The sequence below is a fragment of the Microcaecilia unicolor genome, chromosome 10, assembly GCF_901765095.1.
Source record: "Microcaecilia unicolor chromosome 10, aMicUni1.1, whole genome shotgun sequence".
In the NCBI taxonomy this organism is placed as follows: Eukaryota; Metazoa; Chordata; class Amphibia; order Gymnophiona; family Siphonopidae; genus Microcaecilia; species Microcaecilia unicolor.
In genome coordinates this window covers 197,798,470-197,823,659 of record NC_044040.1, presented here as the reverse complement: position 1 = coordinate 197,823,659, position 25,190 = coordinate 197,798,470, and the positions used below count along the sequence as shown (strand labels likewise).

At 45.5% G+C, this 25,190-nt stretch overlaps 1 protein-coding gene across 1 annotated transcript; it reads right to left on the bottom strand.

Moving 5' to 3' along the window:
• Window positions 1–343: 343 nt before the first annotated feature.
• Window positions 344–25,190, bottom strand: TMEM212 (transmembrane protein 212). The gene is made up of 4 exons (XM_030216889.1): window positions 24,988–25,190; window positions 8,056–8,115; window positions 5,029–5,352; window positions 344–740 (listed from the first exon to the last, which is right to left on the bottom strand). Exons 1-4 carry the CDS (start codon window positions 25,144–25,146, stop codon window positions 720–722), a joined length of 564 nt encoding a protein of 187 aa, XP_030072749.1. The 5' UTR covers window positions 25,147–25,190; the 3' UTR covers window positions 344–719.

Below are 25,190 nucleotides of genomic sequence, written 5' to 3'. Positions count from 1 at the left end.
TTTTGGTGAAGCTGAGGGGGGGGGGGTGAGGATTTTGCAGGTGAGGATGTATGAGATGTATACTGTCAGGCTGGAGCCCAAAGAGAATATGTATTGTCTGCTTCATCAATTCAACACAAGGCTTTAATCATATACAACAAATTTAGTGGATCGGGAGGGTTTGGGAGTGGGGAATCCATTGGGGGGTGCTGAAGTAAGGCAGGATCAGCGTGTGAGGCTAAGCAGTAATTGGAACTGGGAGGAGGGATTGGAACCAAGGAGAGGAATTGGAACAGGGGGGGGGGGATTGGATCGAGAGTATTTGGCAGTTGGACTTGGACAGTGGGATCAGTTGGTGGGTGCTGAGGTGAGGGGGTATCAGAATGTGGGGATAAGCGGGAAGGATCGGGGAGATTAGGAGGCAGGATTGGCTTGGCAACCCAGCAACCAATGTCAAGAAGCTATGCACGTTAGAGGCAATATACAGTTGTGTCACTGAATATCAATGGCCAGCCCACTCAACATGGGCAGTGCAAATTTGAGTATAAAGCTAGCCACTCACTCAGCCCTAGTAGATTTTCCAGAGGGCAAGTTAGAGAAGAATTCTCAAAGTTAGGGACATAAATCCTTTGAACATCAGGCCCATAGACATTAAAAATATTTGGCAAGCAGGAAATATCATTGCAGCAGCAACTCCATAACTGTAGTGAAATATTTAGTAGTTGTGTGAAGGCTCTCTTTCACCACACCCTCTTGTGTACCTGGAAGAACAGAATTGTAGTGTTATTATATCTATACCAATAAATACACATTATTAATCACATATGAAAGAATAGTCCTATATATTCTTGGAAACCCATCTGCAGCGTCACAAAATTGCTTATTCAATAGAGTTGTAGCTTCCATTAATCCAGGTCAAACCTTCCCTTGGCAAGTTATGTTTTGTGAACCACCTAGACAGCTTTCTAATGGCCGGTATATCACGTAAATGTGAAATATAAAACTGTTCAAACCCTTGTCCACATGAAAAATCTGACAGGATCCCTCAGGAGATCCCCTTTATCACTGATTTTGTTCAATGGGTATTTGTTTTGTTCAATGTGTATTTGACCCCTCTAGGGGCTTATTTGCAAGCTCCTGGCCTTGATAAGTACATAAGTAATGCCACACTGGGAAAAGACCAAGGGTCCATCGAGCCCAGCATCCTGTCCATGACAGCGGCCAATCCAGGCCAAGGGCACCTGGCGAGCTTCCCAAACGTACAAACATTCTATACATGTTATTCCTGGAATTGTGGATTTTTCCCCAGTCCATTTAGTAGCGGTCTATGGACTTGTCCTTTAGGAAACCGTCCAACCCCTTTTTAAACTCTGCTAAGCTAACCGCCTTCACCACATTTTCCGGCAATGAATTCCAGAGTTTAATTACACGTTGGGTGAAGAAAAAGTTTCTCAGATTTGTTTTAAATTTACTACACTGTAGTTTAATCGCATGCCCCCTAGTCCTAGTATTTTTGGAAAGCGTGAACAGACGCTTCACATCCACCTGTTCCACTCCACTCATTATTTTATATGCCTCTATCATGTCTCCCCTCAGCCGTCTCTTCTCCAAGCTGAATAGCCCTAGTCTCCTTAATCTTTCTTCATAGGGAAGTCGTCCCATATTTGGATTTTATTTACATGGAAAGAGGACTTGACATAAACTATGGTGTCATTCAGGGCCTACTTTGATGCTATTCAGTAGTGGGTGGACAGGAAGGAAAATTTAAGGGCTGCTTATAAAAAACCGTGGTAAGGGCCGTGCCAACACGGTAAGCGCTACAGGGGGCGCCTGCCTTCAAGGGCACCGCGCCGCCGCGTTGTGTTAAAAAAAACCCTTACTCCTCCGCTCCCCTCAATCCCCGATTCACTGGCGCTTTAAATTTACCTCGCTCCGCCTCCAACGTCTGCGCAGCGTCAGTGAAAGTGCTGTCTGTCTGACGTCTCTCCACCAGCCCAGCCTTCCCTTCGCTCGTTCGTTCCCTCTGTGTCCCGCCCTCAAGGAAATGATGTTAGAAGAAGGCGGGACACAGGGAACGAAAGAGCGAAGGGAAGGCCGGGCTGGTGGAGAGACGTCAGACAGGCAGCGCTTTCACTGATGCTGCGCAGACATCAGAGGGAGGTAAATTTAAAAGTCCGGGGGGGGGGGGGGGCGCAACTGATGGTCTGCAGGGGGGCGCCAGAGACCCTAGGCAAGGCCCTGACCGTGGTAGTGATTACCATGTGCCGATTGTGACAAATCCCACATTTGGCGTGCCGCTAATCACTGGCGTGGCTTTGTAATTCCTGATAAAACTGATGTTTAATGGGTGAGCTCGTTCCTACTACCTGATAATCTGAAGGAATTTTAAAATACCAGTGTTGCAGCAGGTAAAACGTCTGAGGGTTAGTCTAGGTTCCCAATAGGGATGGTGACCAGAAACACCTGGCTACGATTAAAACAGTTAGACAACTTTGCCCTTACTTATGTGCACAGGATTTCTGAGTAGTACTTCAGACAACGATTTTAAGCTTGTTAGATTATTGTAAAGCCATTGTTGAAAAAGTTACAAAGCATTCAGGATGCTGTAGGAAGATTAGTATAACACAGCTTTCAGTGGAATAAGGTCCCCCCTTTGCTGAGGTCTTTACATTGGATTTCTTTTCAGGATTGTTTTTGTTTTAACTACTGTGTTTGGTCCATCAGCCTTGTTCAGAAGGACACTTATGGGCTCATTTTCGAAAGAGAAGGACGCCCATCTTTTGACACAAATTGGAAGATGGGCGTCCTTCTCCCAGGGTCGTCCAAATTGGTATAATCGAAAGTCGATTTTGGACATCCCCAACTGCTTTACATCGCAGGGCTCGGCCAAAGTTCAAGGGGGCGTATCGTAGGCGTAGCGAAGGTGGGACTTGGGCGTGCCTAACACATGGACGTCCTCGACCCTTAATGGGAAAAAAAAGGGCATCCCTGACGAGCACTTGGATGACTTTACCTGGTCGCGTTTTTCTTACGACCAAGGCACAAAAAGGTGGCCGAAATGACCAGATGACCACTGGAGAGAATCGGGGATGACCTCCCCTTACTCCCCCAGTGGCCAATAACCCCTTCCCACCCTCAAAAAACGTCTTTAAAAATATTTTTTGCCAGCCTCAAATGTCATACTCAGGTCCATCACAGCAGTATGCAGGTACCTGGCGCAGTTTTAGTGGGTACGGTGCACTTCAGGCAGGTGGACCCAGGCCCCTCCCTACCTTACGTTTGTGGAGGAAACAGCGAGCCCTCCAAAACCCACCAGAAACCCACTGTACCCCCATCTAGGTGCCCCCCTTCACCCATAAGGGCTATGGTAGTGGTGTACAGTTGTGGGTAGTGGGTTTTAGGGGGGTCTGGGGCTCAGTAGACAAGCTAAGGGAACAATGTTCCTGGGAGCATTTTATGAAGTCCACTGCAGTGCCCCCTAGGGTGCCCAGTTGGTGTCCTGGCATGTCAGGGGGACCAGTGCATTACAAATGCTGGTTCCTTCCATGACCAAAGGGCTTGCATTTGGTCATTTCTAAGATGGGCATCCTTGGTTTCCATTATCGCCGAAAATCAGAAACGACCAAGCCTAGGGACGACCATCTCTAAGGACGACCTAAATTTCAAGATTTGGGCATCCCCGACCATATTATCGAAACGAAAGATGGATGTCCATCTTGTTTCGATAATACGGCTTCCCCCGCCCCTCCATCGGGACGTTTTGCGAGGACGTCCTCAACAAAACTTGGACGTCCCTTTCGATTATGCTCCTCCTAGTAATCTGAGTGATAGGATTTCAAATTCTTCTCCAATGAAGAACAGCAGCTGGCCCTGCACTCAGCCAAGTGTTTTAGACTGAAACAGACTATGGATCGTTCCTTTTCTGGGGTTGTGCCAAGCATATGGAATGTTTTGCCTATCGCGTAAGCAGAATTCAATATTATTATGGATTCTGGTGAAAGCTAGAGCTGGTTAAAATCACACCATTGCAAGACCAACAGGGTCAACAAACATAGTCTGAAATGTCTATATGCGAATGCCAGAAGTCTAAGAAATAAGATGGGAGAGTTAGAATATATTGTACTAAATGAAAACTCTACTATAATAAAACGCAGCCTCAACGTTCTGAGGACATTGACGTCACTGAAGTCACTCACACACCGGTTCGTGGTTTCATGGTGGTGAAGCCACACAACATCTTCATGCCCCGCCCTCGCGTCACCCGTGATGACGTCGAGGGCGCAACACGAAAACAAGGCTAATTAACGCACGGGGAGCAGTAGGGAAACACGCAGAGCGTGTTTCCCTACTCCTCCCCTTCCAAAAAATCCCAGCCGTCCAGGACGTCCACATCAACCCGGCCCCTTTCCCCACATAGCCCCGCCCCTTAGAAGTTACCGCCCCGCCCACGGTACCACACTCACCCTCAGCAACCTCCCTCCCCTCCTGTCACCTCCCCTCCCCTTCCCTTACGCGTGTCTCCCTGGTGGTCTAGAGGTACCTGTTCGGTGGGGGCAGGAAAGAAAGAGCCCCCTCTTTCCTGCCCGTAGCAGTGGTGGTAGCATCCTTGCTACATCCTGTGGGAGTCCGGCTCTCGGCGTTTCAAAATGGCCGCTGAGAGTTCAAGCTGCATCGCGAGACTTCAACTCTCGGCGGCCATTTTGAAACGCCGAGAGCCGGACTCCCACACGATGTAGCAAGGATGCTACCACCACCGCTACGGGCAGGAAAGAGGGGGCTCTTTCTTTCCTGCCCCCACCGAACAGGTACCTCTAGACCACCAGGGAGATACGCGTAAGGGGAGGGGAAGGGAGTCCCCTGCCCGCTAGCGCCCGTTTCATCGCCGCCAGAAAACGGGCCATTTTTACTAGTGAGATATAATAGGCATCTCATGTTAATGAGTGATTTCAATTACCACGATATTGACTGGGTAAATGTAACACCAGGACATGTTAGGGAGGTAAAATTCCTTGACAAAATTACAGATGTTCAAGAGTGTGAAATACTTACATTAAAATTCCCAGAATGGATTAATCTTACAGTCAGCTTAATAACCAAAGCCAAAGATGTGCACAGTATGGCGAGACTTGAGAAAAGGTCTAGGATCTGAAGAATCAGATGATACCATTCGTAGTTTAATGGGTCTTTGCAGGAGGACATAAACCTGGTGTAAGGAAAGGGGAACTTGATCGCGTAGCCAAGATAGTTGGTTCCTGCGATCCCAGCAAAGGAATAATAGCAATATGGACCAACAAGGATAGATGCGATAGCAATAGCAAACTGAAGTGAGCTTGCAACGATGCTCAGTATAGCGAAAGTGTAGCAAGCTTCCCACTGCAAATAGAAGAAAAAAAGTATCATTTTTTTCTAACTTTCTAACATTGTGACAAAGAAACCTGTTGATATTTCATTATCTAATTTCATATATATATACTTGGAGCTCTGCATCCGGTTGGGCGGTAGATGATGGCTATAAGGATAACAACAATTAACTACGCCAGTCCACAATAAGTATATTATTGTGTTTCTTCACCACATATATTTCTTTAAATATTGTTCACAAAATCTTCAGCAGTCAGTGTTATCTTATAATAATATTATTATATTTTTATAGAATGCCTCAGTGATGTGTGTCGTCCACCACCCTTGCAGGCTTTATGTGGCGACCAATATGAACATCAACCTCTTCATTAGCCCAATTTATTCTATTAAAGGCTGCTTAAACTAGGATTTATATAGATACTTTAACACTTATCTTATCTGTCGGACTCGGGGGTATCACTGCCCGACATGCATGTTTCGGCGCCGGACTCGCCGTGATACCCACGAGTCCGACAGATAAGATAAGTGTTAAAGTATCTATATAAATCCTAGTTTAAGCACCCTATAATAGAATAAATTGGGCTAATGAAGAGGTTGATGTTAATATTGGTCGCCACATAAAGCCTGCAAGGGTGGTGGACGACACACATCGCTGAGGCATTCTATAAAAATATAATAATATTATAAGATAACACTGACTGCTGAAGATTTTGTGAACAATATTTAAAGAAATATATGTGGTGAAGAAACACAATAATATACTTATTGTGGACTGGCGTAGTTAATTGTTGAGATATATTTTGACCAGTCCAATTATTAATTAAATCGGCCAATTCATTAAGTATAAGTATAACAGACATTAGGAGCCAAAAATGTGGACATTACATAACACAACGTAGAATGTGCATTAACATGCATGCAAATTACCTACTTAGAAAGTGTTAATAGCCTTATTAAATACTGACGATGGATGTGCTATTTAGCATTAATTTCTGAGAAGCTTAACAATCTCTATTTAAAGCCAAAGGTTAGCTACACATGAGCAAGTGGTGTTAATATTTGTGTTCTTTCTGGTGCTCAGCTCCCCAAGCCCCTAAACCAGATGGAGCATGTGTTTTGGCATTCGGATGGTACCATTTTGATTTTGGCATCACTTCTGGCAGGAGGGAAAGTGCTTTCATCCTGCCAGCAAAGTTTGAATCTGATGAGGGTAAGGGACTGGAAGGTCAGGTTAGGTAGGGGTGAAGGTAATTGTGGAAAGTCAGGTTTGGACCCCGAAGGCTCTATCTGGTCGGAGAAGAAGGTGGAGTCCCCACACTAAGTTGATCTTTCAACTTCGGACTAATTCATACCGAGAAACCTGAGCTGTAGAAGGCTGCCCTATTTGCGTGTGGTAATGCTGTTTATTAATTAACACATTGTGCATGAAAGTCCAAAGTACTGCAAGCATCAAAATCAGCAAGTAACTGTTATTTCTAAAGCAGTTTTAACTATGTTTACTACATATAAATTCTCAATTATGTAGCATGCAAGATAATTTATTTTATTTTTATTTATTTTATCCGTATTTATATTCCACACAATCTGTAGATTCTCAGCAGATAACAACATTAAAACAAACACAATCTTCTCATACATATAATAAATTAAAAACAAAACAAACAATGAATAAAGTTAGAAAGTCCTCACATCCTTATGTCCTGAATACAGTGTGTAAAATGATTTTGTGTGTAGGACTGAGAATATATTTATCTATGTTTTATTTTTTTTTAAACTCTATCAAGTTGAGATACATAAGAATTACATGAAACAGAGAGTTTATTGTTTTAAAAAGATTACAGCTCCATGGGCGCTCTGAACTCTTGGCAGCCTCACTTTTTTTGTCCGTCTCCAAGATGATGCCAGAAGAAGCCAGAGATACTGACAGCCAGATGGAGCTTTGAACCTTCTGAAATAACTAGTTAAAAAGGCCCGTTTCTGACACAAATGAAACAGGCGCTAGCAAGGATTTTCTCAGCTCCCCTGCAGCCACCAATGTCCAGTGACCCTCCTCTCCCCCTGCAGCCACCCATGTCCAGCGACTCTCCCCTCCGCCTGCGCCCACTGCAGCCACCCATGTCCAATGACCCTCCTCTCTCCCCTGTCCCCCCTGCAGCCACCCATGTCCAGTGACCCTCCTCTCTCCCCTGCCCTCCTCCTGCCACCCATGTCCAGCAACCCTCCTCTCTCCCCTGCCCCCCTGCAGCCACCCATGTCCAATGACCCTTCTCTCTCCCCTGCCCCCCCTGCAGCCACCCAAGTCCAGTGACCCTCCTCTCTCCCCTGCCACCCATGTCCAATGACCCTCCTCTCTCCCCTGCCCCCCCCTGCAGCCACCCAAGTCCAACGATCCTCCTCTCTCCCCTGCCCCCCCTGCAGCCACCCATGTCCAATGACCCTCCTCTCTCCCCTGCCCCCCCTCCAGCCACCCATGTCCAGCGATCCTCCTCTGGACATGGATCAGCTGTGAGGCATTTCCCCCCCCCCCCCGGGTTCTGAAGTTGACATCATAATGGCTACGGTGATGTCAGCCTGATCTACGGAGCCTAGCAGACCAACTCGGAATGAGCCACGGTCCCAGGCAGCAAGTCAGAACGTTGGAGGTGAGAATTATTATATAGGATAACCCTGATCATGTGCAATCTATTTTGCTTCACAAAATGACTCCATATTTACCAGCGATCTTTGTGTCCATTCTCTATAAGCCAAAAGATCAAGTACCCCAGTAGTAACTGCCTGTGGAAAGAACAGAACACAATATGGAGGAACCAGTTATGAGCAGTGCTACATTTTACAACGCATTCAGAACAAAGTGAAAATAGCTTGCATTAGGCCTTTTAATATTCTCTTTTGCCCTTGAGTTACTGAGGCTGTTAATCAGAGCTCCCCAAACTCATCCTGGAGGCCCTATGGCCAGCAGGTTTCCAAAATATCAAAAATAAATATGCATGAGCTAAACTTACATAAGACGGAGGCAGTTCATTCAAATTTATCTCATGCGTATCTTGATCATCGGACTAGCTGCAGGGTCCCGAGGACAGGTTTGGGAAGTCCTGCTGTAAGTAATGGGAGAAAATAATGGCTCTATGTTTAAAAATTTGCGCTGTTTGCCAATATGTATCTATGCTCAATCAAGTGTTGTTAATATTGGCCTTCAAGGAACCCATTTTATTTTACATCCCAAAGTGGTCTTTACCAACTAAAGGTAATGTGATGGGGACATGAGAATGACCTTTGTCCTCTGTTTTGCCAACTAGGGTTAGGAATTCCTTAGCTTCAGGAAGAGTCTAAAAAAAAAAACCTTTCTCTTCCCAAAGACTGCTTCATTGACTTCTACCTCCTATGATCATCCATTATTCTTTCCTATAATGTCTTTGGTCTCATGCATTACATCAATGGTCTCTAATTGTTCTCATACCTCACATTAACATTATCAGCTTTTGTCTCACCTAGAATGTAAACCGCACTGAACCCTGGAAAGCGGATATTAGCAGTATACAAGAATTGATTTGATTTAAGTAAGGGCATCCAATCAGTGTGGCTGCAGTTTGACATCTCAGGGGCGTTTGACATGGTTGATCGCTCTATCTTGTTAGCCAATCTTCTGGATCTTGATATTTCAGGTACAATTTAAAAGTGGTTTAAAGATTTGTTTTAAGCAATCAGAGTTATTTTGTACTGAAAAATCTAAACCTTGGACCCCTGCATGTGGACTGCCACAAAGATCACCTCTTTCTCCTATTTTATTTAATACTAGTAAAAGAGGACCATTTCCAGCAGAAAGGAAATGGGCGCTAGCAAGGTTCCAGGGCCCCCTCCCTCTCTCCCTCCATCCTCAGAGCTCCAGGCGCCCCTCCCCCTCAACCTCTCTCCCTCCCCCTCCTCCACACCCCTCCCTCCTCCCCTCCTCCTCCCCCTATCTCCCCCTCCTCCTCCCCCTCTCTCCCCTCCTCCCTCTCACCCTCTCCCTCCCCCTGTCCAAGTTCCAGGACCCTCCTCTCCCCTTCTTCCCATCCCCCTCCCCCTGATCCCCCCCGCTCTTTGAGTAAAAGGACCCCCCTCCCACCCCTCCTATTCGAGTTCCAGGACCCGCCCCTCCCCTTCCAGTTCCAGAACCGGCCCTTCCCTTCCAGTGGAGTTCCAGGACCCCCCCCCTGTCATTTCAGGACCCCCCTCCCCCCTCTGTCGTTTCAGGATCTGAACCCCCCTCTCTGCCCCTCCCCTTTGTAAGAGCCGGCTGTTGTTTAAAAGTTTTTACCTCCTGCACACACGGACGCCGCTTCAGACAGCCTTTGCTTTCGCTTCTGTTTCAGCTGTTCCTGTGGTCCCACCCTCATTTCCTGTTTGCGGAAGGGCGGGATCATAGGAACAGCTGAAACAGAAGCGAAAGCAAAGGCAGTGTGAAGCGGCGTCCTTGCGTGCAGGGCTTCACTGTGGCCGGCGGACCGCGGAGCAGGAGGTAAAATGTTTTTCGGCGGAGGAAATCAGAGGAGAGGGGGCGTCGAACTCGGACAGGGGTGGGGCCGTCGGACTGGAGTTTCCGGTGGCTGCTGCATGGTTTCTCTTCCCTCTCACTTCCCATTGGTCCGCCCTGTGACGTCATCCCCAGGGCGGACCAATGGGAACTGTGTTACGAACCCAGGTGTTACGAACCCAGGCATCCAGACAGATGTGCAGAGCTGCAAATTATGATATAGGATTGCCATGAGCACCTTAAGTACTATTATTTTGACATCATATGCAGTCAATAATTTTCATCTAGCTTCCTGTATCGGATAGCCTAGATTTGACTTACACTGCTATCGCCTCCTGTATTAACAACATAAAATCTCGGGCTCCAAAACACATGTTGAAGTTTAATGCAGATAAAACAAAATTGTTATGGTTCAGTAATTTGTTACATTCTATTTCTTCTTCGATTTCACTTGATCAATTCAACTTTCTTCCTGTGGCACAAACATTATTTTTGACTCGTCTCTTTCATTTGAACCTCAAATCAATAGTTTAACGGAAAAAAAAATACTTTTTAAAACGGAAACAATTTAAGTTAATTCGTTCATATTTTCATAACAAGCATTTTGCTCTTCTAGTTCGATCTTTCATACATTCATGGTTGGACTATTATAATTTAGTTTATATGAACCTCACTCCTAAGCCAGGGTATATAGAGTATGATCTCAGTCGCTCAAATCCACTGCTAATGCTTGCCATAGTACTTGCACTCTGCCAAACAGAGTTTCATTCTGCGGTTCGTAAGATGTAACATGGAAAGGCAATTTATCCAGGTATGCTTGGAAGTACTTTTTGATCAAGCCTGTGGCAACCAAAATGCTTTGGAAATATTTCTATATCTTCCTACCACATTTTCTTGGTCTTGGACTGGATTTCTCAGTACTTGTGGATCTTCTCAGTCTCCACGTGATTCACTAATCACTTGGAACCAACACCTCTATAATCAATGCCGTTCTGGTGTTTTTCTCTTTTATCATCGGAATGGGGATGTCCCAGGTGATCACAACCTCTTCGTTTTCCACAATTCTCTTTGGGTCATTATCTCAATCATAGGAGCCAACTTTTCAAAATTATTGGGGGTGCTAAGCCCAATGGAAATAACCCTTCCCTGGACATGTACATGGAATTTTCTCAATATTGGGGGTACTCAGGCACCCACAGCACCCACAGAGCCGACTCCTATGATCTCATTGCTTTTCTGCTACACTGATGTAATGCTTACAGAGTTTCCAATGAATAAGATGTGTCACCTTGTTGTGCCGTTCTGTATAAAACTTTTCGCCATCTCCACTTCACAGCAAGCCATGAAATGAGTAACTGTTTCCAGCTTTCTTACAGAATCTACAGATGTCTGCTGCGCCAGTTTTTCCAATGCCGGCTGTAAATCATCTTGTCCGTAATCTGCTGTCCTGGGCCTCAACTATCAATAGCTCATCCTTGGGTTTCAATTTACCTCTTCTTAACCATTCGTGTGTTCAGCTTCGATCAACAAATTGTTCCTGGAGTAACACTTTGTATTTCCTTACGCATTTACCATTTGTTGTTTCTCCCCTGCTAATCCAACTCCTTGAAGATTTTTGTCCTCTTCCTTTGCAAATTCTGTCGCTTCCTTCCCTTTTGGTACCGATGGAGTTTCACCCATTCCTTCTACTCGTCAGAACGCTTGTCCAAGTTTAATGATGGAACTGGATTCAATAATGGGGAAAATACAGTCAGGATCTGTGTTGATCACAGGGTGAGGAGTCTTATGGACATCTGTGTCACGTCTGTGGCCGTAACCACCCTCAGCCTTACCTTCTTTCTGGGGGTCAGCAGCTCTGCTGGCTTCTGTCTGTGTTTGTGTTAGTCTTGTCTCTGTCCTGGTGTGCTGGCTGCTTCCAGCATGAACCTGATTGCTTCACTAGACCTCACTAGTGCCAGCTTCCAAGATGGCTCCTGCTTGTCTTTCCTGTCGGCTCACTTCCTATGTGTGTCAAGCCTCTCTTTGGGGTCAGTGTACTTCCTGCTTCTGCTGGTGACTCATCAGTGAGAGCCTTCATAAGGAAGGGCTGTGCTTGCAGTCAGGGCCTTTGCATAAGTGTTATGCTCTTAGGCCAGGTCAGGTTAGTAAGTGTCTGCTGCACTACTGCTTAGCCTCTCTCTGGGTTCCAGCCCAGTTTCTTTCTGTGTCTGTGTCTCTGTTGTCCTTTCATGAGGGGTCTTCCCTGCCACTGTCTGTCTGTGGACTGCGGGTCCTTCCTGGCTTACCCTGTGTTTGGGGTGAAGCCTCTGTTCCTGGCTTTCCCTGTGTTTGGGGTGAAGCCTCTGCTCCAGGCTTACCCTGTGTTGGGGTGAAGCCTCTGTTCCTGGCTTACCCTGTGTTGGGGTGAAGCCTTTGTCTGGGTTTGTTCTCTGTCTCTATGCAAAGCCTCAGCCTTTGTGGGTTCCCCAGTCAGTGTGTGGAATGGCTGTGGCTTCAGACCCTTGGCCTGTTCTTCCTGGTTACTCTGTTTGCTGTGATGCCTGCCCAAGACCCTTGGCCTGTTCTTCCTGGTTTGCTGTCTTTACCCTAAGTCCTGCCGGCCACCTGCACTTCGGAGCTCAACTCCGGAGGAACGGTGGCTAAGTGCAGGTGAAGCTGTTCCTGTTTCGTCTGTTCTAGTTGCCTGCCTTGTACTACTCCAGTCCAGAGTTCCAGTACTGCTCTTCTGTGTTTCCAGTCCCGAGGTGGTCTTGCCTGCCGCTGCCGCTCCTCGGCAGTGGCCCAAGGGCTCACAAACTCCAGTCCTGCCTCGAGGACCTGACAGAATGCCAAGGCCCTCGAGAACGCAACAATCTGTAACTACTGAATGGAAGTGGCCTTTCTTCTGCACCTTCTCATGCTATCTCTACTTCTGGCATCCATTCAAGAGAAAGAAGAGAAATAAACTGTTCGTGTTCACAGTTCTAAAAATGACTTTATTTTCTTAATATACCTGTTTGTGTTGGCACTAAGATCACAAACACAGATAAAAATAGAATAAAACAAGATATATCACATCTAAAATTACAATATTCAATATACAATAAAATTACAAACTACAGTATAGGAAGACTGGGAGTCCAAATGGCAGATGAAATTTAATGTGGACAAATGCAAGGTGATGCACATTGGAAAGAATAATCCGAATCACAGTTACCTGATGCTAAGGTCCACTTTGGGGGTCGGGGCTCAAGAAAAAGATCTGGGTGTCGCTGTAGATAATACACTGAAATCTTCTGCTCAGTGTGCGGCGGCAGCCAAAAAAGCAAACAGGATGCTAGGAATTAATAGGAAAGGGATGGTGAATAAGACCGAAAATACTATAATGCCTTTGTATCGCTCCATGGTGCGTCCGCACCTTGAGTATTGGGTTCAGTTTTGGTCGCCGTATCTCAAAAAAGATATAGTGGAATTAGAAAAGGTTCAAAGAAGAGCGACTAAAATGATAAAGGGGGTGGAACTCCTGCTAAAGAGGTTAGGGCTCTTCAGCTTGGAAAAGAGACGGCTGAGGAGAGATATGACTGAATTCTACAAAATCCTGAGTGGTGTAGAACGAGTACAAGTAAATTGATTTTTTACTCATTCCAAAAGTACAAAGACTAGGGGACACTTGAGGAAGTTACACAGAAATACTTTGAAAACAAATGGAAGGAAATATTTTTTCACTCAACGAATAGTTAAGCTCTGGAACTCTTTGCCGGAGGAGGTGGCAACAGCGGCTAGCGTATCTGGGTTTAAAAAAGGTTTGGACAGTATTAGGTGCTAAGTGGGTGCAGGCCACGCCTGAACGAGACTACTGCCAGGCTACCACACCCCCTGGTGGCAATTTTAGATTTGGCACATGCCCATAATGCCTGGATGATTTACTTATTTATTTCCTCCCATGTTTGTCACTTCTGGCAGTAATCGGCAGTTGGCGTGTGCCAATTGGTCACTGCACATGTAGCGCATGAGCCCTTACTGCTTGATCAATGGGTGGAGTTAAGGGCTCAGGCCAGTTTTGGATGCATGCCGGTTTCAGTTTTACTGCATACCACCCGTTAAAACCTCATGTTATAATGTAAGCCCAAAACATTAAACAGGTAAAAGTAGGGATGTACGAAGAGCCCTCCAATCCAACACCAGAGAAGTATGGTTTTGTTGAAGAAGTTTTATTGGTGTTGGATTGGAGGGTTCTTCATACATCCCTACTTTTCCCTGTTTGGACTTTCCATGTTGGGGTGTTTTTCCTTTTTCTTAGCACATAAGCACCACTACACTGGGAAAAGACCAAGGGTCCATCAAGCCCAGCATCCTGTCTCTGACAGTGGCCAATCCAGGCTTCAAGAACCTGGAAAAACCCATAAAAAATAAATAAAAATTAAATTTTAATAATGTTCAATGGACTTTTCCCTCAGGAATCTGTCCAAACCCCCTTTAAACTCCGTAAGGCTAGCTGCTGTCACTACATTTTCCGGCAACGAGTTCCAGAGTCCAACTACACGCTGAGTAAAGAAAAACTTTCTCCTATTTGTTTTCAATCTACCATATTCTAGCTTCATCTTGTGTCCCCTGGTTCTATTGTTGTTTGAAAGTGTAAACAAACGCTTCACATCTGTCCGCTCTACTCCGCTCATTATCTTGTAGACTTCTATCATATCACCCCTCAGCCGCCTTTTCTCCAAGCTGAAGAGCCCTAACCTTCTCAGCCTTTCCTCATAGGAAAGTCGTTCCATCCCTTTTATCATTTTCATCGCCCTTCTCTGCACCTTCTCCAATTCCTTTATATCTTTTTTGAGATGCGGCGACCAGAATTGGACACAATATTCGAGGTGCGGTCGCACCATGGAGCGATACAACGGCATTATAACATCCTCGTGTTTGTTTTCCATCCCTTTCCTAATAATACCCAACATTCTGTGCACTTTCTTAGCCGCTGCAGCACAGTGAGCAGACGTTTTTAACGTATTATCATCGATGACTCCCAGATCCCTTTCTAGGTCTGTGACTCCAAACGCGGAACCTTGTGTGGTTATGTTTTTCTGAAGCGCAAAAGTTTAACACATATTGGTAGAAGACCCCCTCCTTAGTATTTAAACAACTTTTACAAATATTTCAATATCATAAGAAACAGCAAACATCTGCTTTTAAATCTTTTTAAATCTGCTATAATCTAATGCTCAACATTTCATATCACAGAATCTTTCATTTTGGGGCATCATGTGTTTTGTATCATCCACCGTTTTGCCACTGTCCCTTATTTTAGTGTATTTTTCACTGCAGGAACAGTGTCATCTGTTCCTCCCCACAGCTGTTTGTCTCTGGAAAGGATTTTACCCAATGGCAGCTGGCAGTGATATCAGAACTGGAAGAAAGTCAACTAAATATTTGTGTCATTGATATTTGAAGGGGTGGATGAATGAGGGTTGATGAAAAGCTGATAAAAATTGGAACGGAAGAGAAAAGAATAGGCGGGGGGGAGGGAGAATGACAAGAATACAATAAACAAGAAAAAAGGCATGGAAGAAATATAAGGACCCTGGCTAGACTTATGTATTTCTTTATTTGAAATACTTCTGTCCTGCTGCAAGAGATCTTCTATCAGGCTGAGTTCAAGTGCTTTGCAGAAATGACATATTTGTTTGATTTCAGGGGAAAGAGGTTGTCTTTCTAGCTTATACTTTGTTATTATCCCCAGTTGACAGAAATTGAGATCATTCACAGAACAAGCTCTGCATTCTCTCCCCTGATTCTATATAGGTCACCTAAATTTGGGTGCAAAGCCCAGATGAACATATAAACTTTTTGGTCAGTTGAGTGCTCATGACCAATTATTGGCATTAATTAGAATTAATTGGCACTAATTTTACAGTTGTGTGTGCATCTGCATGTCCGAGGTATCTCACACACAAACCAGAAGGGGCGTGGCCATGGGCGGGTCAGGGTCATTCCAAACATTTAGGCGCAGTGTTATAGAATACTGGGATTACGTGCCCAACTTGTGCGCCAAGATTTACACCAGGTTTCAGAGGCGTAAGTCGTCGCATCCAAAGTCGGGTACGGGAATCCACTGTAAACGCTATTCTCCAATGGGCATTCAGCCTGGAGACACCTTTATAAAATAATGCTTAGTGCCAATTTTTTCCCAGTGCCTACATTTGACTGTCATTTATAGAATTTAACCTGCTAGGTTGGTATTTTGGATAATGGCCCCCTAATGGGCCCTTTGACTAAATTGCGGTAAAATTTGCAGTTACCGCAGCTTAACACAAGTCTTTAGCTCACAGTCGCTGCAAATTTTAAGGCGGCGACCACTGGCTCCTACTAGTTTGTATTGCAGATCATGTGTTAACATTCAGATTAACGCACTGGCCCTGCTCTTGGTTAACATGGAAGCACTCAGGAGACAGTGCCTGGTCCTGAGCTAACTCTGCGTTAGGCAGTTAGAACACAATAACTGCAGATTGTTAACGGCCAAACGCCTTCTGTCCATGTCATGCCCCCTGGCACAAAAAGCACTTAATAACACAGAGCCCCTTAACATGAAACATGTCTGAAACTTCGCGAACTTACCTGAACCTGCATTACCTCAACTGAAAAGGAATCAAGTACAAAACCTACTATGGATCCAACTTCTCCTTCTTAGGCAGCCAACTCTAGAATGCCCTCCCCAGACTCATCAGCTCTATCAGCGACTATCTACCCTTCCGAAAATCGCTAAAACCCATCTGTTCAAACAGGCCTACCCAAATGACCCAAACTAATCCTATGAACCCATCTACCCAACACATATCCAGGAGACGACGACAATGACCCAGACTACATCTCCCATCAAATTTCCCTATGCTTATCCCGTGTCCCATCCCCACTCCCGCCTCTCTACCCCCCCTCCAATGATCACCTACCCCTTGCTCATACCTCTCCTACTCCCCACCCTTGCCCATCTCTACCTACCTATCTCTTTTATTAGTCTGCTATAATTAACTTATATTTTCTCCATCAATACTCTATAATCCATATTATTATGTGTACCGCATTGAATCTGCTTTGAGTGGGAAAGCGCGGGGTACAAATGTAATAATAAATTAATTAATTAATTAATGCAGCTCTGCACTAATAGTTAATGCAATGCACCGTGTGGTAACTGCTGAACACAGTTAGTAAAAAGGCCCTTAAGACTTTCTGAATATCCAACCCTGTTCCTAAAGCAATACGTTTTTTTGAAAAGATGTAACACCTCTGCTCAACTGATGACCTTCAAACTCTCTTCAGCTATCTATAGACCAGATGGATTATTTGATAGCTGTGTTCTGGCATACTACAGTAAATGCGTTCTGGCTGAAGCTGTCTTATTTTTGAGTGCTCTGCCATATTTCAGTCTTAGGAATTTTGAGAATATCTCCTATTAAGTGAGGCCTGAAATTTCAATCTTGGCATATATATGCAATAAAGTTCCCATGGACAAAAGCAAAAACATCTGGAATCCTGAGTGGTTGTTGGCTCATTTTGGCAGGGACTCTAGGGATTTCAGGCAGGATAAACAACACCAAGGAGAATGATTAAGGACCACAGTGACAAGGTTTTAGAAGAAAATGGAGGCCAAGCCCCTTTATAATCACCATTCCCAACTGAAACGGAGTCTTTTACTCTCTGTAGCTTATGTGAATGCCTGAAGAAAGCAAATGTAGGGTTGAATACCACATAGGGAAATGTAGTCGTTCTATATTGGGGAAACTCTGTAAGTGGGTACCTCCTTTTAGGTGGAGCAATAATAGTGTAGAGGGCCACAGATGAAACAAAGAGGCGGAGCCAGGATATGGAGGAAGCAACTTTATTCAAGGACCCAACACAGCCTATGTTTCAGTGAATTCCTTTTTTCAATCTACACCTCTTCCCTGGACGCGCTGATCTCATCTCATGGTTTCCAATATCATCTTTATGCTGACGACACCCAGCTTTATCTCTCCACACCAGACATCACTGCGGAAACCCAGGCCAAAGTATCGGCCTGCTTATCCGACGTTGCTGCCTGGATGTCCAACCGCCACCTGAAACTGAACATGGCCAAGACCGAGCTTATTGTCTTTGCACCCAAACCCACTTCTCCATCTCAGTCGATAACACCCTCATCCTCCCCGTCTCATCTGCCCACAATCTCGGAGTCATCTTCGACTCCTCCCTCTCTTTCTCCGCGCATATCCAGCAGATAGCCAAGACCTGTCGCTTCTTTCTCCATAACATCAGCAAAATTTGCCCTTTCCTCTCTGAGCACACCACCCGAACTCTCATCCACTCTCTCATTACCTCTCGCCTTGACTACTGCAACCTACTCCTCACTGGTCTCCCACTTAGCCATCTATCCCCGCTTCAATCAGTGCACATCTTATCTTCTGCCTGGACCGATATGCTCATATCACCCCTCTCCTCAAGTCACTTCACTGGCTTCCGATCAGGTACCGCATACAGTTCAAGCTTCTCCTACTAACCTACAAATGCACTCGATCTGCAGCTCCTCATTACCTCTCTACCCTCATCTCCCCTTACATTCCTACCCGAAACCTCCACTCACAGGACAAACCCTCCTCTCAGCACCCTTCTCCACCACCGCCAACTCCAGGCTCCGCCCTTTCTGCCTCGCCTCACCCTATGCTTGGAATAAACTCCCTGAGCCCATACGCCAAGCCCCCTCCCTGCCCATCTTCAAATCCTTGCTCAAAGCCCACCTCTTCAATGTCGCTTTCGGCACCTAACCATTATACCTCTATTCAGGAAATCTAGACTGCCCACCTTGACATTTTGTCCTTTAGATTGTAAGCTCCTTTGAGAAGGGACTGTCCTTCTTTGTTAAACTGTACAGCGCTGCGTAACCCTAGTAGCACTTTAGAAATGTTAAGCAGTAGTAGTAATTCCTACGTCAGGGGTCAGGATGTTGTTAGGAGATTGAAAGTCTTTGGTATAGGTTCCACAATCACAATGGTAAAAAGTTCAGTACACTGGATTTGCAGCCCTGGGTCTAGGAGCTCTGTGTGAGTGTGCACCTCACATTCATGATCTCGTGGGCATCACGGACATAAATGAGCCCCAGCCGTGCATAACCTCCTGGCCTGAAGACTGGACAGCAGAAGTGGGGGTATTGAACCAGAATGCTTTGATGACACCTCCTTAAAGTGGCGCTGGTGAACAGCCCTATAGTAAGTGGGAGAAGTTGCCTATGCCTTAAACCAAGCCTGGCTCTGTTGTTAGTAAGTAGACCCCTACTGGTGTACCACTCCCAAATAATTCCGAATGATGGCCCAGTGGTATGAAGGAAGGAAAAGTGAGTTGATAGTAAGAAACAAATAGAAGGAACTAGGAAAAAGGAAGCTAGTAGTGTGAAATAAATGGGTAGTGCCCTATTATTTAAAATACTCTGCTGTGAAGCACTAGGATGTAAATATCGTCATGGTACACCCTTACTCAAAACACTCATAGGATAACTTACAAAATCCTTCTCCTGGTTTTCAAGACACTCTTCTCTAAGGAACCACTCTATCTGTCTTGGCACCTAATTCCCTACACCCCTTCCTATGTACTTCGTTCTCTTGAGAAAAAACTGGCTGGTTAAATCTAGCTATAAGACAGTAACCTACGAACACACTAGAGCTTCCATTTTTACAGTCAAAGGCGCACAGCTATGGAATTCATTGCCAGCCCACCTTCGACTCCAATCATCCCTTGCTCAATTTAAAGTTGATCTCTAAATGTTTCTATAAAACGATGCATTCTGTTAATCCCCCCCCCCCCCCTTTATGCATTTGAGCTCCCCTGGATCAGCCTGAAGAGACTTCTAACTTCCCTACTATATGCTCCCCCCTCCCTCTCTATCCTATCTACAATGGAGTTCTACCCCTCCCCCTTTCCCATCACCATCATTCCCGTCTATGTCCTGATGTTGTTCACATTATAATTTGATTGTAAGCTGCCTAGATGGGTCTTCCTTAAGGCAGGTTAGTCAATAATAAAACTTGGAAACTTGGAATGTGCGTCCTTTGGTGTGTATTCACTTCATTTGGCTCCTAAAAAAAATATGTGCAATCGATTTGTGAGTGTAAAAAATTTTTGTGTGCATGTAATGTGTGCATTTAAATGAAATGTATGACATTTTTTTTTTAAACAGAGAAAAATATGGAAACAAAAATGTGGAAAACACAAACAAGAACCAATGGGTCAACGTTCAGCTGACTGTGGCAAGTATTTCTTTTTTTAATGCTAACCGTCACCATCATGTCCAGGCACCAGCATTGAATATCTTTGTAGAAGTTATGTGGGTATGGTTGATATTATTATTATTATTAGCATTTGTATAGCGCTACCAGACACACGCAGCGCTGAACACCTGACACAGAAAGACAGTCCCTGCTCCATAGAGCTTACCATCTAAAAATACAGACAAACAAGACAATTAAGGGTGAGGGAAGTACTGGGTGAGACGGAACAAGGGGAGGGCAATTGAGTAGTGGCTAGGAGCCAAAAGCAGTGGTGAAAAGGTGGGTTTTCAGCATAGATTTGAAGACAGGTAAAGATGGAGCAAGATGTACAGGCTCAGGAAGTCTATTCCAGGCATAGGGTGCCGCGAGGAAAAAGGGAACGAAGCCTGGAGTTAGCAGTGGAGGAGAAGGGGGACGACAAGAGAGATTTGTCCAGCGAGCGGCGTTGACGGGGAGGAATGTAGGGAGAGATGAGAGTGGAAACGGGGGGGGGGGGGGCAGCAGAATGGATGCGTTTAAAGGTCAGTAAGAGAAGTTTGAACTGTATGCGGAAGCGGACAGGGAGCCAGTGAAGTGACTTGAGGAGCGGACTAGTGCGGGTGTAACGATTTTGGCGGAAAATAAGTCGTGCTGCAGGATTTCAATGTCATACTCGCATAGTTAACTGGGCAAAGTAAGGACTGCCCCCAACTCCACCTCCAGTCCACCGTGGGGCTCTGTCCGGACAGTGTCATCAGGGCCGGTCTTAGCAAGTGCGGGGCCCTGTGCAGACCAATTTGGTGGGGCCCCATCCTAGCCCCGCCCCCACCCTAGCTACAATTAGTAGTTCCAATTCTCATAACAAAGGAGAAAATAAGGAAAAATATTAAGAAAAGATCCAGCACAGTGCTACAGTGTACAAGGTATGCCAGGAATGCTTTATCTGCCTATGGCTGGAGAGAGGTTGAGTGACTCGATGCGGTCTGGGTCGGAGCGGAGGCACGAGGCAGAGTTGAGGCACGCTGAGCGGGGCCCCCTTAGGCGCGGGGCCCTATGCAGCCGCCTTGGTCGCCTCTGCCTAAGACCGGCCCTGAGTGTCATGGTGGTCAGAGGGGATATTCAGCAGAGCTGCCTGGTTAAGTACCACCGTTTATTCCTCACTGAGGCACTCAGCATTAAGGGGTCCTTTTACAAAGGCACGCTGGCCTGCGCTAGTGTAGGCACGTGTTTTGCATGCACACCAGGGGCGTAGCCAGAGACCCAATTTTGGGTGGGCCTGGGCCCAAGATGGGTGGGCAGAAGAACCCCGCCTCATCCCACAGATGATGCGGTCTCTCCTCTCACCTGCATGCCATATGGTCTCTCAAATATCCTCCCTCTCCTGTACACCTTTCAAATAGCAGATTTTCACCGACAACGGGCAGCAACTAATACACACTGCTGATGTTAGCTCCATACCCTTCCAGAATACATCAGAGCGAAGGCTATGGGGCCGGTGTGAGCAGTATGCATCAGTCACTGCTCACTGCAGGTGAAAATCTGCTATTTACAAGGTATGCAGGAGGGACAGTTGTTGGGAGTTTTCGGCTGGTGGGGCTTGGGGATCCCTGCCAGCCACATTATAGCTATGCTGGTACTGGGTGGGCCTGAGCCCAAAGTGGGTGGGCCTGGGCCCACCCAAGCCCACCCTTGGCTACGCCACTGATGCACACAGAACAATTTTTCAGGTGGCCGTATCTCAAAAAAGATAAAGGAATTGGAGAAGGTGCAGAGAAGGGCGACGAAAAAGATAAAAGGGATGGAACGACTTCCCTATGAGGAAAGGCTGAGAAGGTTAGAGCGCTTCAGCTTGGAGAAAAGGCGGCTGAGGGGTGATATGATAGAAGTCTACAAGATAATGAGTGGAGTAGAGCGGACAGATGTGAAGCATTTGTTTACACTTTCAAACAATAACAAAACCAGGGGACACAAGATGAAGCTAGAATATGGTAGATTTAAAACAAACAGGAGAAAGTTTTTCTTTACTCAGCGTGTAGTTAGACTCTGGAACTCGTTGCCGGAGAATGTAGTGACAGAAGCTGACCTTACGGAATTTAAAGGGGGTTTGGACAGATTCCTGAAGGAAAAGCCCATTGAACATTATTAAAAAAAATTATTATTTTTTTTTTTTTTTTTTTTGGGGGGGGGGGGGGTTGCTGGGTTCCTGAAGCCTGGATTGGCTGCTGTCGGAGACAAGATGCTGGGCTTGATGGACCCTTGGTCTTTTCCCATTATGTGCTTATGTCCTATTAAAAAAAAAGGCCTTTTTTGGGCCAAAAATGGATGTGTGGCAAAATTAAAATTGGTGCAAATCCATTATGGGTCTGACACCTTACTGCCATCCATTCACTTAGTGATAAGATCTCAGGCATTAACCGGACGGTACTCATCAATGCACGTACACTGCCGATTACCTCCCAGTTAGCTCCGTGCATTCAAGAATAAAAAATATTTTTGGACACACGTAGTAGCCAGGAGGTAGTTCCAGATTGACGTGCATTGTGCGCGGGTAGGCACCTACGTGGCGTAGTAAAAGGGACCCTAAATCCTTTTGAATATCAGTCCCCAAATTTTTATTGATCCTGCTGAACATACAAAGGAAAAAGAGCAGGGATGGGCAATGGACCTCCACAACCTGCTCCCCGGATAAGTCCCATTGACCCAGGTCATGCACAGATGTTCAGCAGAACTATCCGGACAATGCAACTGAACATCACTCCAGACCACCTTAGTGTTATCCAGATAGCACTGGGGCAGTAAAGAGGCAGAACAGGGCCACCGTGAGGAGGAAGCGGGGGGGGGGGGGGGGATTCCCTGGGCCCGGCCTCCAAGGAGGGCTTGGCGCTAGTGCTGATCGATTTGTTTTTGTAAAGTTCAAGGCCCTTTTGGGACTGGCGTACTGTTCGTGCTTACTGCCGGCGAAGAACTGCTGTTTTAAAAGGTAACATAGTAACATAGTAGATGACGGCAGAAAAAGACCTGCACGGTCCATCCAGTCTGCCCAACAAGATAACTCATATTTGCTACTTTTTGTGTATACCCTACTTTGATTTGTACCTGTGCTCTTCAGGGCACAGACTGTATAAGTCTGCCCAGCACTATCCCCACCTCCCAACCACCAGCCCCGCCTCCCAACCCCCGGCTCTGGCACAGACCATATAAGTCTGCCCAGCACTATCCTCGCCTCCCAACCACCAGCCCTGCCTCCCAACCACCGGCTCTGGCAAAGACCCTCAATTTTTACCAAAATTAGGACGCGCTGTGGGCCGGGGGCAGTACATAAGTAATGCCACACTGGTAAAAGACCAAGGGTCCATCGAGCCCAGCATCCTGTCCACGACAGCGGCCAATCCAAGTGAGCCCCTTGTTTGCGCCAGGTTCGGCTTTGTCTTTCAGCAGCCCTGAGGCAGAGTCTGAATTTATCCAGAGACCAGCGATATTCAGCACCAGAATCTCGACAATTAACTGGATAGCTTAGGATAGTAAAAAGGCTATCCTAAATTACCCGGATACTGACACTGAATATTGCTGTTATCCGGATAAGAGCAGTGGGTGCCGGTACACCCAGACATTGAGTACCAATATATGGACACTGGCCATATGGAGTATTCAGGTATAACTTCAAATGCCACAGCAGGTGTTCAAAGGAAACACTGACCACAAATTCTGAATATTGACGTGGAAATTATTATATATATTTAACTGGTCTTCTTCATTTTTGTGAGATCCGTATAATTTCTTGCTCCCCCTTGGTTTACACAGACTTTATTGCTACTGCTCTTTAGGTCTAGCACCCCTATCTGGATTATATTCCAGGACACTTTGTCTCCAGAAAACCTGAAACAAAAAAATTAATTGCAGATTTCTGTTGTGACCTTTTCTCTAGTAATTCTTTCCTTCTTCATTCACAACAGGGCATCCTTTTGTTACTGATATAAAAGAAATGGAGGAAAAGAAGCTCTCAATTTGCATAAAAAGAACATTAAATCAAAAGGACATTGTGATTTCAAAGTTTAAGGACAGGAAAAGGGGATGGGATTTAATATACCGCCTTTCTGTGGTACATTCAAAGCAGTTTACATATTAAGTACAGGTATTTATTTTGTACCTGGGGCAATGGAGAGTTAAGTGACTTGCCCAGAGTCACAAGGAGCTGCAGTGGGAATTGAACTCAGTTCACCAGGATCAAAGTCTACTGCACTAACCACTTGGCTACTGGTCCACTAGCAACATTCCATGTAGAAGCCTGCCCTTGGAGATCAGCAATGTGGCTGCACAGGCTTCTGTTTCTGTGAGTCTGACGTCCTGCACGTACGTGCAGGACGTCAGACTCACAGAAACAGAAGCCTGCGCGGCCACGTTGCTGATCTCCAAGGGCAGGCTTCTACATGGAATGTTGCTAGTGGAATAGCAATATTCCATGTAGAATCTTAAATAGTAGCAACAGAACCTCAATAGTAGCAACATTCCATGTAGAATCTCCAATAGTAGCAACATTCCATGTAGAATCTCAAATAGGGAAATGGGACTTGATAACCACCTTTCTGAGGTTTTTGCAACTACATTCAAAGCGGTTTACATATATTCAGGTACTTATTTTGTACCAGGGGCAATGGAGGGTTAAGTGACTTGCCCAGAGTCACAAGGAGCTGCAGTGGAATTGAACTCAGTTCCCCAGGATCAAAGTCCACTGCACTCCTTTACATAACATAATGCACTAACTCAGGAATAAAAGTAACTTCGAAACCTATCTATTGGTGACTGAGCTCTGAGTCATTTTATTTTACAAGTATATCCACAACATTGTAATATTTTAATAAAACTTTATCCACAGAAATTGCTTTCTCTTACCAAGGCGCCGTTCCAGATGGGACAGGCAATCCGGACGCTCCAGCCAGTGAACCACGGCTTATAAGCAAACACAGGAAAGAAGGCAATAATTCCTGAAAACATGTTTATTACTCCAAAAGCGAGAAGCATTCTACCAGCACAGCTATACACATTTGGCATTTTGTGTCGTAATCTTGCCACTTAATTCTTACAGACTGTCTGTA